This window comes from Tasmannia lanceolata, unplaced genomic scaffold, assembly GCF_043159265.1.
Source record: "Tasmannia lanceolata isolate RefF3 unplaced genomic scaffold, GAP_Taslan_0.1 ptg000037l, whole genome shotgun sequence".
NCBI classification, from domain to species: Eukaryota; Viridiplantae; Streptophyta; class Magnoliopsida; order Canellales; family Winteraceae; genus Tasmannia; species Tasmannia lanceolata.
In genome coordinates, this window is record NW_027518714.1 from 24,933,620 (window position 1) to 24,951,690 (window position 18,071).

Here is an 18,071-nt window from a genome sequence, read left to right on the forward strand (position 1 = left end):
CATGCACATCTTAGTGAAGAAAATGAAATTTTTAAAAAAGATTTTATTGAACTAAGTGATACTGTTGCTTCAGTAAGAGAGGAAAATCAACTCCTTAAAGAAGAAGAAGAGAAAATCAAAATGCTTTCATCTCTTGAATTAATAAATTTTAAAATGGAAATCAATGACTTAAACATCAAGAATGAAACATTAATGTTGGAAAATCATTATTTATAAGAAAGTACAAAAAATATTTTTAATCATAGTCATTCTTGTAAATCATCTTGTTCATCCTGTCCATCTACCTACTCATATAGGTCTTGTGATTTTTGTGGTAGATTTGGACATTACAAATCTAAATGCATGTTTAGATTTGTAACAAATAGTAAGTTTGTTTGGGTTAGAAAAGATACATCAACTAGAACAAACTTGCTTCGAACCAACATGGTTTGGGTTCCAAAATCCCCTACTTGAATCACATCATATAATTAGTAGATTAGGGGATGCACTTAAATGTTAGATCATTTTAAAATGTTCTTTGGATACCATATGCTATTCTTGTTTGATTCACATGTATCCATGTTTGTGCTTTAATGAGAAATCATTTTGTTATAATTCAAAATCTTTATGCTTGAAACTTAGTTTTCGCAAGACTTTGATATCTTGCACTAAAATGTTATATCTATTGGAAAAGGTTCCCTAGATATTTTATTTTTGATATCTAGTTGATTTGTGCTTCATGATCACATCATTTGTGACGAAACAACCTATAGATACAATATACTTATATTGTTTGACTTGTATGTATTTATATGTATTTTTGCTAAGTGCTCACACTATGACTTAAATTTTATCGCACTTAGAATATGTCATTCATGCACATGATAACCACAATAGAGCATTCAATGTGAAAACCATAAATTGATCCTTATAGAATGTACAACAACACCTCTTACTCATGTGTTCAAATTAAAGCTTCAAGTATATCATCATATTTGAACATTATTTTGGTAGTTGCTAGAAGCTAGGTTGTACGATTTATCACATCTCTCTAGCAAAACCAAAAAGAGAAGAAACCCATAGGTTTAAAAACTTGAACTTAAATGAAATTTTTTGGCAATCAAATAATACTTACAAAAATTTGAGAAAATGCCAAAGTATCATTCTTTAAACTCTATTTTGGACAAATACGGCACTTGCTAGATAATTATGTACTTGAATTGTTCTAATATATCATTTCTAGCAAAACTAAGGTATTAAATGTCATGTCTAAGAAAACAACTCAAATCCCTTTTCAGACATCTTTTTGTGCCTTAGGTGAACAAACATGTTTATTACTTTGCACCTAGTTATCCTATCAAAACTCATTCTATTACATGCTTAATGATTTTCATCAAATCTAATAAGAATCATAGATGTGTTAAAAATTAGTGTATTTCCAAAGAGTTTTAATTGGATAATCTCATGACTAAGATGAACCTTAATATGTATAGATATGTTATATGTATTTTGTTCAAGTAGTCATGAAAGTTCATAAATGGAATACATGTGTCCAAGGTAGTTTGCATCATTTGATACATATATATTATAAAATCCTTGGATCTTTTCCTAAGTTCATAAAAGGATATATATTATATAGGAAAGTTAAATCATGAATCTAGATTCAATGTATGACTTGAAATGAAAATATCATAGAAATCTAGAATCATATTTGGGCATTTACTCACTTGAGTAAAATTAAAATTCACTACGGTGGTTGTATGTATTAGATTGTGATGGGAACATGTGCCTCCCACACATTTTTTGGTTTTCAATAGGCTTATGCACTTTGTGCCTAATGCCTTGTCATTTTACATGTTGTTGTGGATGTAGATGTAATGTTTGGACCATGCACATTATGTGTCATGTCCTTTGTGTCCAAACATTGTAGATTATCCATGAAAACCTTGATGATCATATCTTTCTCATAAGGTATACTCTCACCTTCATGAATCATGGATGTCTCTCTAAGATATGGTATTTTATTAACCATTCTCATTATGTCTTAGTCCTATAGAATTGAACTCAAATTGGTATATACATATTCTATAGTTATCACCCCTTGTTTGATTATATTTACACATATGAGATGTTAAACCTTAATCTTAAAAGTTACTCAATTGGTGCCCTTAGCCTTCTTAGATTCTAAGAGGGAGATGGCACATTCACCTTAATTAAAATATCTAACAAATTGGCCTTGTGCCAACATCTCAAACATGAATAGGTATACATTTATATGTGATCTCCCTAGCAGTTATGTATGTTACATACTTAGGGAAGTAAAGCCTGAATTTAAAAAATTATTATATCACATTTAGGGGGAGCATGAGCCAAAGATTAAAAATCTTTTGTGCTATGCTTGTTTATCATGATGAGCTAGACTATGGCTATCATTTTATCATGATAAACCAACACTTGGAGAGTAAGTGTCATTGTAGCCCAAGGGTTGAGTTTAACTTGGTATCTTTTGGAAAATATATCCAAAAACCTTTGGAGTCTATGCAAGGACATCCCTTTGGATTCATGCATTGCATGATTCATTTTCAAAGGGGGAACTTAAAGGTAAATTTGTCCTTAGTTACTTAGCATATGATTTCTAATGTGGTTATCACCTCACATATGATAAGTACACTCATTTGGAGCATGATTGCTCCACATGGGTTGTCCGAGCTTGTCTTGTGCTTTTATGTGTGTTTTAGAGTTTAAGACAAGAAGCCCATAGCCTAGGTCTTAGTGACATATTCTTCTAGGCTTTTTGACCTATCTTGGATGATCAAATATGATATCATCTATTCCAAGAATAAGTTTTGGCGGCCAAGTATTCCATTGTCATATCTTTGGCCTATTATGTCATGTCATGCCTTAAATCTTAGGTCTATCTAAGGCCAATGACAAATACTAAGGGGGGAGAGCTAATTGTTGCTATCTTTATGTTTATATGGATCATTGTAAGATGCTAACACTATCCACTCAAATATTTCCTCACTAATTATGCTAAAAATTGCATATCATTAGATTAAAAAAAAGGGGGGGGCTTATCATGCTAAACTTTAAACTTGCTTGTTTTCTTTCATGATAAGTAAAATATAAGTTTTAACTTGCTAATCTATTATTATATTACGGGTCTTAGGGTAGAATTATATTGGATTTATATATATACAAAGATACACCCTAAATTTTTTTGCTAAAGTTGAAATGTCTCTTTATTTTGCCAACATAGGCTTGATTTGTTTTGTGATTATTCATTTCCTATGTTCATTGTCTCTTATCATGCCATATATACTTTGGATTATACTTTGATTTTAATTGGTAACTCATGATAAGAAGTTAGGGGGAGCATCATATTCTCATTAAATATCTTTGATGCTTTATGTAATTGTGCTTAAATGCTTAATCCTTCCTTTTTGCTAATGCCAAAAGGGGGAGAATTTGTGTAATTAATTAGATCCATAATCATATGCATTCTTATACAATAATTTATTAAATATAACTTATGCATATGTTGAGGGGGAGTAGTCGCACTCATCTTGCTTATCTAATTCTCATAAGAGGATCCTCCCACCTCTCTAATCAATTTGGTTGGTCATCATAAAAAAGGGGGAGATTGTTAGCCCAAGGTTTCCCCATGGGTTCATTCAATAACCTTGTTTTGATGATTAACAAACACAAATTGATTAGTCTTTTATGTACTAATTGTTTGCCTTGAGTGTTGTGCTATACATAGGGAATTCACATGTCAATCCATGCTAGCACAGACCATTGATGGCTTATGCTTGAAGATGAACCAAACAAAGGACAAAGGAGCTAGAGCATATTTGGACAAACCATACCTTGGAGGTTCAACCAAGGAGAAGTTCCACACAACCATCTCAAAGCATTGAACAAACAAAGAAAGATCAATGAAGGCCAAAGCTTGTGGATCAACAACTTGCAAAGGAGCTTGAACTAAATAGTGGCATCATCCTTTGAAGGTGTCAAGCAAAGAAGCTCAACCTTGAAGATCCCAAAGCAAGCCAAGCACACCATTGAAGATCAAATGAAGATTGGCTCAAGAGAACAAGAGAGTACTTAGAATGGTAGTATGCATCACCTTTCTCTCTTGTGTTTTCTCTTATCAAGGCACATCTTAAAACCCCTAAAAATATGTTCTTCAAAGAGACTAACACACCGTTTAAGGACTTAAATGGATAAGTGAATGGCCATTTTGGTGTACCAACATGTTGGGACCCATATGGCATTCAACACAACATTGAACAAAATAGAGTTCCGAAGCAACAACCTGGACCAACAACTAAAACCTATCAAAAATTATTTAAGACATTTTCAAATATTTTTGAAAATATTTTTAACAGATAGCTCTCATTTTTCTCATATCCGTAGAGTACAGGAATGTCAAAATCCGAAGAGAAACGAAGGAGATATGAATTTTTCAAATGAGACACTGTTTGTTGGAAATCCAGTCTCGGAACTCCGAGAAATTCTCGGAGCTCCGAGAAATGATCCAGGTTCTAAAATTAAAAGCTCTGTTTGAATTCTCAGAACTCCGAGAATTTGCTCGGAACTCCGATAATAATTCTCGGAACTCCGAGAATTCAAAACTACTTATGTTAGACTTGATTATCTCCGAGAAGATATCAGGATGGACCACCATGATGAGGACATATATGCCGTGGACTATATCGACGGAACTGGACATAGTGATCATGATGATGATGATATGTTTGCCAAAGCAGCATCAGTGGTTGTTGTTGGTGCATCTTTATTTTTAGCGATGCTTATGGAGCACGAAGGACTTTTCATAGAACGGGCGCCTTACGAGAACCACTATCTAACCGATCGTAGCTTTGTGAAGTTTGTCGTGGAGAGTGATGAACGCTGTCATGATCTGCTTAGGATGAACGTCGAATGCTTTAGACGATTCGTGGATATTTTTAAGGATAGCAGTATACTTAAAGATACAATCCACTGCAGTGTTGACGAACAGATATCTATTTTTTTGCACACTGTTTCACACAACCTACGAAATCGCTGCATGAAAGTATATTGTAGAAGATCGGGTGAAACCATAAGTCGATATTTCAATAAGGTTCTCCGTGCTATACTGTCTATGGTAGACATATTTATAAAACCACCATCGCCCGATACACCAAGGCAGATTAGGGAGAATCCTAGATGGTACCCTTATTTCAAGGTAACATCTTACCCTCCATAAGTTTACTTTTTTTAGTCATCTTCATACCATTAACATTTGACCGTTACTATTGTAGAGCACATAAGGGAGAATACCTCTAACTGTTTCATTTGTCATTATTTAGGATTGCATTGGCGCGATAGATGGGACACATATTCCTGCCAAAGTGCCGGCCGAAATGAAGAAGCGGTTTATAGGTCGTAAGGGTACCCCTACCCAGAATGTACTTGCCGCATGCGATTTCGACCTGATATTCACATTTGTCGCTGCGGGATGGGAGGGATCGGCGTCTGACTCTAGAATATTAAGGGATTCCATCGCCGATGAAATGGGTATTATCCGCCATCCTGGGAAGTTTTACCTTGCAGATGCAGGATTCCCATTATTGAGCAACTTTATCACTCCGTACCGTGTAACGAGGTACCATCTGAGTGAACAGAGAGGACGCTTACCACGCACAAAGAAAGAGTTATTTAATCACAGGCATTCGTCGGCTAGGAATGTCATCGAGCGTGCATTTGGTGTTCTGAAGAAGCGCTTCCCCATACTTAATGGTGAACAAATGTACTCCTACGAAAAGCAAGTCGACATTGTTATGGCATGCTGTTGTGTTCACAACTTCATTAGAGGCGTAATGCCGAATGATGCGTATATTGCCGAGGTCAATAGGGAAATAGCTGCAGCTGAAGCTATGCGTAACCACCGTAGACATGATCCAGTGGAGGAGGGCCCTGCTCGCATACCGACTGCAGCACGCTTGGGTAGAAGTGATGATGCAAGGGAAGGAAATCGAATTCGTGAGGAGCTTTGTGCCAATATGTGGAATGATTATCGCGTGGATCACTAATTTGAAAGTCTTTGTCTTTATTTTGATCTGAATTATATTAGTTGTTATGGTACTCTTAACTCTACTCTTTTTTTAATGGTGGTACTGGTACTCTTAAACTCTCTCCTGTTTGGTATTGTAATGTAATGTTTGAATGGTGGTTTTAATACTCTTAATTGTACTATGGTTTGGTAATGTAATGTAGTGTTTGAATGGTGGTAGTCTCAACTCTACTATGGTTTGGTCAATATCATTTAAATACAATCAATTATGTATTAAATGCAACCAGTTGTGTGTTTATGGCTGGTGATCACAAAATTACATAATATTCTTAAATGAGGCATGTAATGGAACCATCCGGTGATGGGGAGAAGACAAAAAATGCGTCATGGTCATCTGAGATGAATGCAGTCTTAGTACAGGCCCTAAGACACGAATCCATAGAGGGGGGCAAAATCCTCAATGGGTTCAAAGAGAGTGCACATAAATTTGCACAAGTACAAATTAATGAAGCCTGCGGAACCAATTTGACGGTCTCACAAGTCAAAAACCATGTCAAGACAATGAAGGCAAACTACAAGGTGCTAGCTGAGATGCTCGCCACTAGTGGGTTTGGTTGGGATGATGAGAAAAAGAAAATTACAGTTACAAAGGATGTAGCCATGGATTACTTGAAGGTATCAAGTGCAAACTTAAGTTGTTTCTCAATCTAATCTTATATTAACTGATCAAAGCTGTAAACTGATTTATGCTTATTTCTTCTTAGTCTTACCCCGAGAGGAAGAGGTTTTTCACTAGCCGTCATGAGTTTTATGAGGAGATGACTGAAATATTTGGAGATGAATACGCACATGGTTCTTTCAAAAAACTTAACAGGAATGTTGCACGGTCAGTTGAAGAAGAGTCGTACATCGTCAATGTCGCTAATGACGAGCATGAAGACCTCCCAGAAACTGAGTCTCAATTCGATTATATGGGTACTGGGTCTCAATTCGACTATATGAATAATGATTTTTTGACGCAAGAAGCACCTCATGTACCTTCCCCTCATACGACTTCGCCGCCAGAGGAGAGTGAGAGGTCACTGTAAGCCCAAGGGTTCCCCATGGGTACATTCAATCATCTTGTTTTGATGATTAACAAACGCAAATTGATTAGTTGTTTATGGACTGATCATTTGCCTTGAGTGTTGTGCTTTAGACAGGTCCTACACAAGTCAAATCGTACTAGCACGCACCTTGTTGGCCTATGCTTGAAGATGAACCAAACACAATGGCAAATGAGCTTGGAACATACTTGGACCAATCACACCTTGGAAGTACCAAAGAGAAGCTCATCATCAACCATCTCAAAGCATTGAACAAACAAAGGAAGTTCATGAAGGCCAAAGGTCGAGGATCAAGAACCTAATGCAAAGGACCAAGGAGCTTGTACCACAACTTGAAGATGTCAAGCATGGAAGCTCAACCATAGAAGATCCCAGCTCAAAAGAAGAGTTCAAGAGAGTGATAGAAAGGGTAGAATGTATTCCTATCTCTCTTGCATTTCCTCTTGTCAAGGCACATTGTTTAAACCCCTAAAAAATATATTTTTCAAAGAGACTAACACACCATTTAAGGACTTAAATGGATAAGTGAATGGCCATGGTGGTGTACCAACATGTTGGGACCCATATGGCATTCAACACAAGAATGAACAAAACAGAGTTCCGAAGCAACAACCTGGACCAGCAACTAAATCCTATCAAAACTTATTTAAAACATTTTCAAATATTTTTGAAAATATTTTTAACAGATAGCTCTCATTTTTCTCATATCCGTAGAGTATAGAAACGTCAAATTCCGATGAGAAATGAGGGAGATATGAATTTTACAAGTTCGACACTGTTTGCTGGAAACCAGTCTCGGAACTCCGAGAATTATTCTCGGAGCTCCGAGATCGGAACTCCGAGAACATTCTCGGAGCTCCGAGAAATGCACCAGGTTCCAAAATTAAAAGCTCTGTTTAAATTCTCGGAACTCCGATAATTCTGCTCGGAACTCCGAGAATTCTGCTCGGAACTCCGAGAAATGTTTTTCTTCAAAAAAATATAGCCGTTGGGGTGCAACGGCTAGTTGATTTTTTGACCCAGTTTTGACTGTTTTACCCCCCAAACGGTCGCATGGAGTTGGGACTTTATATATACCCATTCAAGGGTCCAAAACACTAGATGAACATTGTCCAACTTCTACAAACCCTAGAAAATCACTTGTGAACTATTTTTGGGTTAAATTCTCTCACCAACCAAACTCTTTGTGTCTTTATTTGAGAAAATCTTTTGAGATTGGTTTAGGCTTAAACTTGTTTATTCTTGAGAGCATCCTTGGAGCTTCAACTTGCATTGTAGCCAACATAGAGGCAAAGCTTTTATCTTCTTCTTTATTCGATCGGTGGCAAGGGCATCCGTTGTTTTTAATTCCCTTGGGTGAACCGCTTAGAACTCGGCGGAGAAGGAGAGTCATTGTAAAGGTGGAAGGGCATCCTTATTTAATTCCCTTGGAGTGTAAAAGCCTCCGAGCCGGGCGTCGTGGAGGTCTCAATAGTGGAAATCCTCAAGTGCGACCTTGAGAAGAGTGGAGTAGGCCGTTTGCCGAACCACTATAAATCTTTGTCACTTGTGTGATTGGTATTTCTCTCACTCCCTCTCACTCTCTTATTTGATTATTTGTGCTTAGAATTGAGTGAGTAGTTAGCATTGATAATCAACCTAAATATCTTAACCTTGCTAACTAGGCTATATCAAAATTACCTAATTAAGTTTGCTAATCAACAAGGGTTTTGAACTTATATTAATTTGTAATATTGTTTAAGTTCAACTATTTCAAACTTAATTAAACAAGGGATAAGTCTTTGGTGAAATCTTAGGAAAAGTTTTTAAAAGGTAAAGATTTTATAAACATCCTATTCACGCCCCCTCTAGGTTGCCAAACCAAGTCACTACTTGGATTTCAATTGGTATCAGAGCTTGGGCTCTTGATTAAGACCCTAACCGGTTAAGAGTTAAAAGATCAAACTTTTTGGCAACTTAAAAGAAGGGATCTAGACTACCTATTTTGGATGGTTCGGATTATGGATCATGGTTGATCCATATGAAGACATACTTAAAAGGTCTAGATAAAGATATGATAAAGATAATTGAAAATAGTTTTGATTTAAATGTTAAATCTAAAAGATCAAATGATTATGATAAAAAATTATCTTTACTAAATACAAAAGCCCTAATTACAATATGTTGTGCATTACCACCTAACATTTATGAAAAAGTATCATCTTGTAAAAATGCTAAAAATGTTTTGGACTCTATTGAAAATCTTCAAAATCAAAACATGTGCTTAATGGGATTATCTAATGAAGACCCCTTGGATAATGCCGAATTCACATTTGAAGAACTTGTTGAAAATGTCCAAGAATTACATAAGAAACTTGAGGATCAACTAGCTAAGAATTCAAACTTGAAAAACAATTTGGCTAGTATTCACAAGGAGTTTAGGTCACTAGAAATAGATCATGCACATCTTAGTGAAGAAAATGAAATTTTTAAAAAAGATTTTATTGAACTAAGTGATACTATTGCTTCACTAAGAGAGGAAAATCTACTCCTTAAAGAAGAAGAAGAGAAAATTAAAATGCTTTCATCTCTTGAATTAATAAATTTTAAAATGGAAATCAATGACTTAAATATCAAGAATGAAACATTAATGTTGGAAAATCATTATTTATAAGAAAGTGCAAAACATAGTATTCATCATAGTCATTCTTGTAAATCATCTTGTTCATCCCGTCCATCTACCTACTCATATATGTCTTGTGATTTTTGTGGTAGATTTGGACATTACAAATCTAAATGTATGTTTAGATTTGTAAAAAGTAGTAAGTTTGTTTGGGTTAAAAATGACTTATCACCTAGGACAAACTTGCTTGGAACCAAGATGGTTTGGGTTCCAAAACCCCTAACATGATCTATATTGTGTTTATTTTAGATTAGGGGATGTGCTTTAATTGAATATCATTTGAAAATATATTTGTTGATACAATGTGCTTGTTCTTGTTTAATTTTTTTTTTGTATCAATATATGTTGTGCCTAAAATTGAAAATCCTTTCAAAACATGTGTATGTAGATATCATATGCTCATATTTGCTTAACATATATCTATATATCACCTTAAAATTCAAAGTCTATATGCTTAAATGTAATTAATTTGAGACTTCGATATGATGAGCCTAATTTAATATCATTTTGAGTTTCCTAGTTTAAGTGCCCACATATACTTAAAAATCATCATGCACTTAGAATATGTCATTCATCCACATGACAACCACAATAAAACATTCAATGTGAAAATCATAAATTGTGCTTATAGAATATTCAACCACACCTCTTGCCCATGTGTTCAAATTAAAGCTTCAAGTACATCTTCAAAACTTGAACCTTTTTTTGTAGTTGCTAGGAGTTAGGTTAAATGATCACATCATTCTAGAAAAACCAAAAGAAAAGAAACCCATAGGTTTTAAGGCTTGAACTTAAATGAAATTATTTTTGGCAATCAAATAGTATTTGAGCAAAAATTGAGAAAATGCCAAAGTACTATTCTTTGAACTTTATTTTGGACAAACATGGAACTTGCTAGACAATTGAGTATTTAATTGTTTTAATATATCATTTCTAGTAAAACTAAGGTATTAGATGCTATGTCTAAGAATTCACTTCAAATCCCTTCTTAGACAACTTTTTGTGCCCTAGGTGAACGAACATGCACCTAGTTGTCCTATCAAAATCCATTCTATTACATGCTTAATGATTTTCATCAAATCTAATAAGAATCATAGATGGGTTAAAAATTAGTGTATTTCCAAAGAGCTTTAATTGGATAATCTCATGACTAAGATGAACCTTAATATGTATAGATATGTTATATGTATTTTGTTCAAGTAGTCATGAAAGTTCATAAATGGAATACATGTGTCCAAGGTAGTTTGCATCATTTGATACATATATATTATAAAATCCTTGGATCTTTCCTTAAGTTCATAAAAGGATATATATTATATAGGAAAGTTAAATCATGAATCTAGATTCAATGTATGACTTCAAATGAAAATATCATAGAAATCTAGAATCATATTTGGGCATTTACTCACTTGAGTAAAATTAAAATTCACTAAGGTGGTTGTATACATTAGATTGTGATGGGAACATGTGCCTCCCACACATTTTTGGTTTTCAATGGGCTTATGCACTTTTATGCTCAATGCCTTGTCATTTTACATGTGGTTGTGGATGTGGATGTAGATGTAATGTTTGGACCTTGTACTTCATTTGTCATGTTCACTTTGTCCAAACATAGTAGACTATCCATGAAGGCCTTGATATGGATCATATCCTTCTTGTAAGGTATACTCTCACCTTCATGATTTATGGATGTCTCTCTAAGACATGGTACTTTATTGACCATTCTCATTATGTCTTAGTCCTATAGAATTGAACTCAAATTGGTTTATATATATTCTATAGGTATCACCCCTTGTTTGATAATATCTACACGTATGAGATGTTAAACTTTAATCTTAAAAGTCACTCAATTGGTGCCCTTAGCCTTCTTAGATTCTAAGAGGGAGATGGTACATTCACATTAATTAAAATATCTAACAAATTGGCCTTGTGCCAACATCTCAAACATGAATAGGTATACATATATATGTGATCTCCCTAGCTAGTAATGTACGTTACATACTTAAGGAAGTAACGCGTGAATTTGAAAATATGATATCACATTTAGGGGGAGCATGAGCCAAAGATTGAAAATCTTTTGTGCTATTCTTATTTATCATGATGAGCTAAACTATGGCTATCATTTTATCATGATAAACCGACACTTGGAGAGTAAGTGTCATTGTAGCCCAAGGGTTGAGTCTAACATGTCATCTTTTGGAAAATATATCCAAAAACCTTTGGAGTCTATGCAAGGACATCCCTTTGGATTCATGCATTGCATGATTCATTTTCAAAGGGGGAGCTTAAAGGTAAATTTGTCCTTAGTTACTTATCATATGATTCCTAATGTGGTTATCACCTCACATATGATAAGTTCACTCATTTGGAGCATGATCGCTCCATATGGGGTGTTCGGGCTTGTCTTGTGTTTTTATTTGTGTTTTAGAATTTAAGACAAGAAGCCCATACCCTAGGTCTTAGTGACATATTCTTCTAGGCTTTTTGACTTATCTTGGATGGTCTAATATGATATCATCTATTCCAAGAATAAGTTTTGGTGGCCAAGTATTCCATTGTCATATCTTTGGCCTATTAGGTCATGTCATGCCTTAAATCTTAGGTTTATCTAAGGCCAATGACAAATACTAAGGGGGAGAGCTAATTATTGCTATCTTTATGTTTATATGGATCATTGTAAGATGCTTACACTATCCATTCAAGCATTTTCCCACTAATTATGCTAAAAATTGCATATCATTAAATTTAAAAAAAAAGAAAAGAAAAGAGGGCTTATCATGCTAAACTTTAAACTTGCTTGTTTTCTTTCATGATAAGTAAAATATAAGCTTTAACTTGCTAATCTATTATTATATTATGGGTCATAGGGTAAAATTATATTGGATATATATATACTAAGATACACCCTAAAAATTTGTGCTAAAATTGAAATGTCTCTTTGTTTTGCCAACATAGGCTTGATTTATTTTGTGATTATTCATTTCCTATGTTGATTGTCTCTTATCATGCCATATATACTTTGGATTACACTTTGATTTTAATTGCTAACTCATGATAAGAAGTTAGGGGGAGCATCATATTTTCATTGAATATCTTTGATGCTTTATGTAATTGTGCTTAAATGCTTAATCCTTCCTTTTTGCTAATGCCAAAAGGGGGAAAATTTGTATAATTGATTAGATCCATTACCATATGCATTCTTGTATTATAACTTGTTAAATATAACTCATGCATATGATGAGGGGGAGTAGTAATGATTAATTTGTCTATCTTATCCTCATAAGAGGTTCCTCCCACCTATCTAATCAATTTGGTTTGTCATCATCAAAAAGGGGAAGATTGTAAGCCCAAGGGTTCCCCATGGGTACATTCAATCATCTTGTTTTGATGATTAACAAACGCAAATTGATTAGTTGTTTATGGACTGATCATTTGCCTTGAGTGTTGTGCTTTAGACAGGTCCTACACAAGTCAAATCGTACTAGCACGCACCTTGTTGGCCTATGCTTGAAGATGAACCAAACACAATGGCAAATGAGCTTGGAACATACTTGGACCAATCACACCTTGGAAGTACCAAGGAGAAGCTCATCATCAACCATCTCAAAGCATTGAACAAACAAAGGAAGTTCATGAAGGCCAAAGGTCGATGATCAAGAACCTAATGCAAAGGACCAAGGAGCTTGTACCACAACTTGAAGATGTCCAGCATGGAAGCTCAACCATAGAAGATCCCAGCTCAAAAGAAGAGTTCAAGAGAGTGATAGAAAGGGTAGAATGTATTCCTATCTCTCTTGCATTTCCTCTTGTCAAGGCACATTGTTTAAACCCCTAAAAAATATGTTTTTCAAAGAGACTAACACACCCTTTAAGGACTTAAATGGATAAGTGAATGGCCATGGTGGTGTACCAACATGTTGGGACCCATATGGCATTCAACACAAGAATGAACAAAACAGAGTTCCGAAGCAACAACCTGGACCAGCAACTAAATCCTATCAAAACTTATTTAAAACATTTTCAAATATTTTTGAAAATATTTTTAACAGATAGCTCTCATTTTTCTCATATCCGTAGAGTATAGAAACGTCAAAATCCGATGAGAAATGAGGGAGATATGAATTTTACAAGTTCGACACTGTTTGCTGGAAACCAGTCTCGGAACTCCGAGAATTATTCTCGGAGCTCCGAGCTCGGAACTCCGAGAACATTCTCGGAGCTCCGAGAAATGCACCAGGTTCCAAAATTAAAAGCTCTGTTTGAATTCTCGGAACTCCGAGAAATGTTTTTCTTCAAAAAAATATAGCCGTTGGGGTGCAACGGCTAGTTGATTTTTTGACCCAGTTTTGACTGTTTTACCCCCCAAACGGTCGCATGGAGTTGGGACTTTATATATACCCATTCAAGGGTCCAAAACACTAGATGAACATTGTCCAACTTCTACAAACCCTAGAAAATCACTTGTGAACTATTTTTGGGTTAAATTCTCTCACCAACCAAACTCTTTGTGTCTTTATTTGAGAAAATCTTTTGAGATTGGTTTAGGCTTAAACTTGTTTATTCTTGAGAGCATCCTTGGAGCTTCAACTTGCATTGTAGCCTACATAGAGGCAAAGCTTTTATCTTCTTCTTTATTCGATCGGTGGCAAGGGCATCCGTTGTTTTTAATTCCCTTGGGTGAACCGCTTAGAACTCGGCGGAGAAGGAGAGTCATTGTAAAGGTGGAAGGGCATCCTTATTTAATTCCCTTGGAGTGTAAAAGCCTCGGAGACGGGCGTCGTGGAGGTCTCAATAGTGGAAATCCTCAAGTGCGACCTTGAGAAGAGTGGAGTAGGCCGTTTGCCGAACCACTATAAATCTTTGTGTCACTTGTGTGATTGGTATTTCTCTCACTCCCTCTCACTCTCTTATTTGATTATTTGTGCTTAGAATTGAGTGAGTAGTTAGCATTGATAATCAACCTAAATATCTTAACCTTGCTAACTAGGCTATATCAAAATTACCTAATTAAGTTTGCTAATCAACAAGGGTTTTGAACTTATATTAATTTGTAATATTGTTTAAGTTCAACTATTTCAAAATTAATTAAACAAGGGATAAGTCTTTGGTGAAATCTTAGGAAAAGTTTTTAAAAGGTAAAGATTTTATAAACATCCTATTCACGCCCCCTCTAGGTTGCCAAACCAAGTCACTACTTGGATTTCAATTGGTATCAGAGCTTGGGCTCTTGATTAAGACCCTAACCGGTTAAGAGTTAAAAGATCAAACTTTTTGGCAACTTAAAAGAAGGGATCTAGACTACCTATTTTGGATGGTTCGGATTATGGATCATGGTTGATCCATATGAAGACATACTTAAAAGGTCTAGATAAAGATATGATAAAGATAATTGAAAATAGTTTTGATTTAAATGTTAAATCTAAAAGATCAAATGATTATGATAAAAAATTATCTTTACTAAATACAAAAGCCCTAATTACAATATGTTGTGCATTACCACCTAACATTTATGAAAAAGTATCCTCTTGTAAAAATGCTAAAAATGTTTTGGACTCTATTGAAAATCTTCAAAATCAAAACATGTGCTTAATGGGATTATCTAATGAAGACCCCTTGGATAATGCCGAATTCACATTTGAAGAACTTGTTGAAAATGTCCAAGAATTACATAAGAAACTTGAGGATCAACTAGCTAAGAATTCAAACTTGAAAAACAATTTGGCTAGTATTCACAAGGAGTTTAGGTCACTAGAAATAGATCATGCACATCTTAGTGAAGAAAATGAAATTTTTAAAAAAGATTTTATTGAACTAAGTGATACTATTGCTTCACTAAGAGAGGAAAATCTACTCCTTAAAGAAGAAGAAGAGAAAATTAAAATGCTTTCATCTCTTGAATTAATAAATTTTAAAATGGAAATCAATGACTTAAATATCAAGAATGAAACATTAATGTTGGAAAATCATTATTTATAAGAAAGTGCAAAACATAGTATTCATCATAGTCATTCTTGTAAATCATCTTGTTCATCCCGTCCATCTACCTACTCATATATGTCTTGTGATTTTTGTGGTAGATTTGGACATTACAAATCTAAATGTATGTTTAGATTTGTAAAAAGTAGTAAGTTTGTTTGGGTTAAAAATGACTTATCACCTAGGACAAACTTGCTTGGAACCAAGATGGTTTGGGTTCCAAAACCCCTAACATGATCTATATTGTGTTTATTTTAGATTAGGGGATGTGCTTTAATTGAATATCATTTGAAAATATATTTGTTGATACAATGTGCTTGTTCTTGTTTAATTTTTTTTTTGTATCAATATATGTTGTGCCTAAAATTGAAAATCCTTTCAAAACATGTGTATGTAGATATCATATGCTCATATTTGCTTAACATATATCTATATATCACCTTAAAATTCAAAGTCTATATGCTTAAATGTAATTAATTTGAGACTTCGATATGATGAGCCTAATTTAATATCATTTTGAGTTTCCTAGTTTAAGTGCCCACATATACTTAAAAATCATCATGCACTTAGAATATGTCATTCATCCACATGACAACCACAATAAAACATTCAATGTGAAAATCATAAATTGTGCTTATAGAATATTCAACCACACCTCTTGCCCATGTGTTCAAATTAAAGCTTCAAGTACATCTTCAAAACTTGAACCTTTTTTTGTAGTTGCTAGGAGTTAGGTTAAATGATCACATCATTCTAGAAAAACCAAAAGAAAAGAAACCCATAGGTTTTAAGGCTTGAACTTAAATGAAATTATTTTTGGCAATCAAATAGTATTTGAGCAAAAATTGAGAAAATGCCAAAGTACTATTCTTTGAACTTTATTTTGGACAAACATGGAACTTGCTAGACAATTGAGTATTTAATTGTTTTAATATATCATTTCTAGTAAAACTAAGGTATTAGATGCTATGTCTAAGAATTCACTTCAAATCCCTTCTTAGACAACTTTTTGTGCCCTAGGTGAACGAACATGCACCTAGTTGTCCTATCAAAATCCATTCTATTACATGCTTAATGATTTTCATCAAATCTAATAAGAATCATAGATGGGTTAAAAATTAGTGTATTTCCAAAGAGCTTTAATTGGATAATCTCATGACTAAGATGAACCTTAATATGTATAGATATGTTATATGTATTTTGTTCAAGTAGTCATGAAAGTTCATAAATGGAATACATGTGTCCAAGGTAGTTTGCATCATTTGATACATATATATTATAAAATCCTTGGATCTTTCCTTAAGTTCATAAAAGGATATATATTATATAGGAAAGTTAAATCATGAATCTAGATTCAATGTATGACTTCAAATGAAAATATCATAGAAATCTAGAATCATATTTGGGCATTTACTCACTTGAGTAAAATTAAAATTCACTAAGGTGGTTGTATACATTAGATTGTGATGGGAACATGTGCCTCCCACACATTTTTGGTTTTCAATGGGCTTATGCACTTTTATGCTCAATGCCTTGTCATTTTACATGTGGTTGTGGATGTGGATGTAGATGTAATGTTTGGACCTTGTACTTCATTTGTCATGTTCACTTTGTCCAAACATAGTAGACTATCCATGAAGGCCTTGATATGGATCATATCCTTCTTGTAAGGTATACTCTCACCTTCATGATTTATGGATGTCTCTCTAAGACATGGTACTTTATTGACCATTCTCATTATGTCTTAGTCCTATAGAATTGAACTCAAATTGGTTTATATATATTCTATAGGTATCACCCCTTGTTTGATAATATCTACACGTATGAGATGTTAAACTTTAATCTTAAAAGTCACTCAATTGGTGCCCTTAGCCTTCTTAGATTCTAAGAGGGAGATGGTACATTCACATTAATTAAAATATCTAACAAATTGGCCTTGTGCCAACATCTCAAACATGAATAGGTATACATATATATGTGATCTCCCTAGCTAGTAATGTACGTTACATACTTAAGGAAGTAACGCGTGAATTTGAAAATATGATATCACATTTAGGGGGAGCATGAGCCAAAGATTGAAAATCTTTTGTGCTATTCTTATTTATCATGATGAGCTAAACTATGGCTATCATTTTATCATGATAAACCGACACTTGGAGAGTAAGTGTCATTGTAGCCCAAGGGTTGAGTCTAACATGTCATCTTTTGGAAAATATATCCAAAAACCTTTGGAGTCTATGCAAGGACATCCCTTTGGATTCATGCATTGCATGATTCATTTTCAAAGGGG

General features: G+C 34.4%; 2 protein-coding genes across 2 annotated transcripts; both read left to right on the top strand.

Moving 5' to 3' along the window:
* Positions 1-4,657: 4,657 nt before the first annotated feature.
* LOC143861340 (protein ANTAGONIST OF LIKE HETEROCHROMATIN PROTEIN 1-like) lies at positions 4,658-6,204 on the top strand. The gene is made up of 2 exons (XM_077372273.1): positions 4,658-5,209; positions 5,334-6,204. Exons 1-2 carry the CDS (start codon positions 4,658-4,660, stop codon positions 6,054-6,056), a joined length of 1,275 nt encoding a protein of 424 aa, XP_077228388.1. The 3' UTR covers positions 6,057-6,204.
* A 178-nt stretch (positions 6,205-6,382) lies between these two features.
* LOC143861341 (uncharacterized) lies at positions 6,383-7,125 on the top strand. Its single transcript, XM_077372274.1, has 2 exons — positions 6,383-6,712; positions 6,802-7,125. Exons 1-2 carry the CDS (start codon positions 6,383-6,385, stop codon positions 7,123-7,125), a joined length of 654 nt encoding a protein of 217 aa, XP_077228389.1.
* The last annotated feature ends 10,946 nt before the right edge of the window (positions 7,126-18,071 follow it).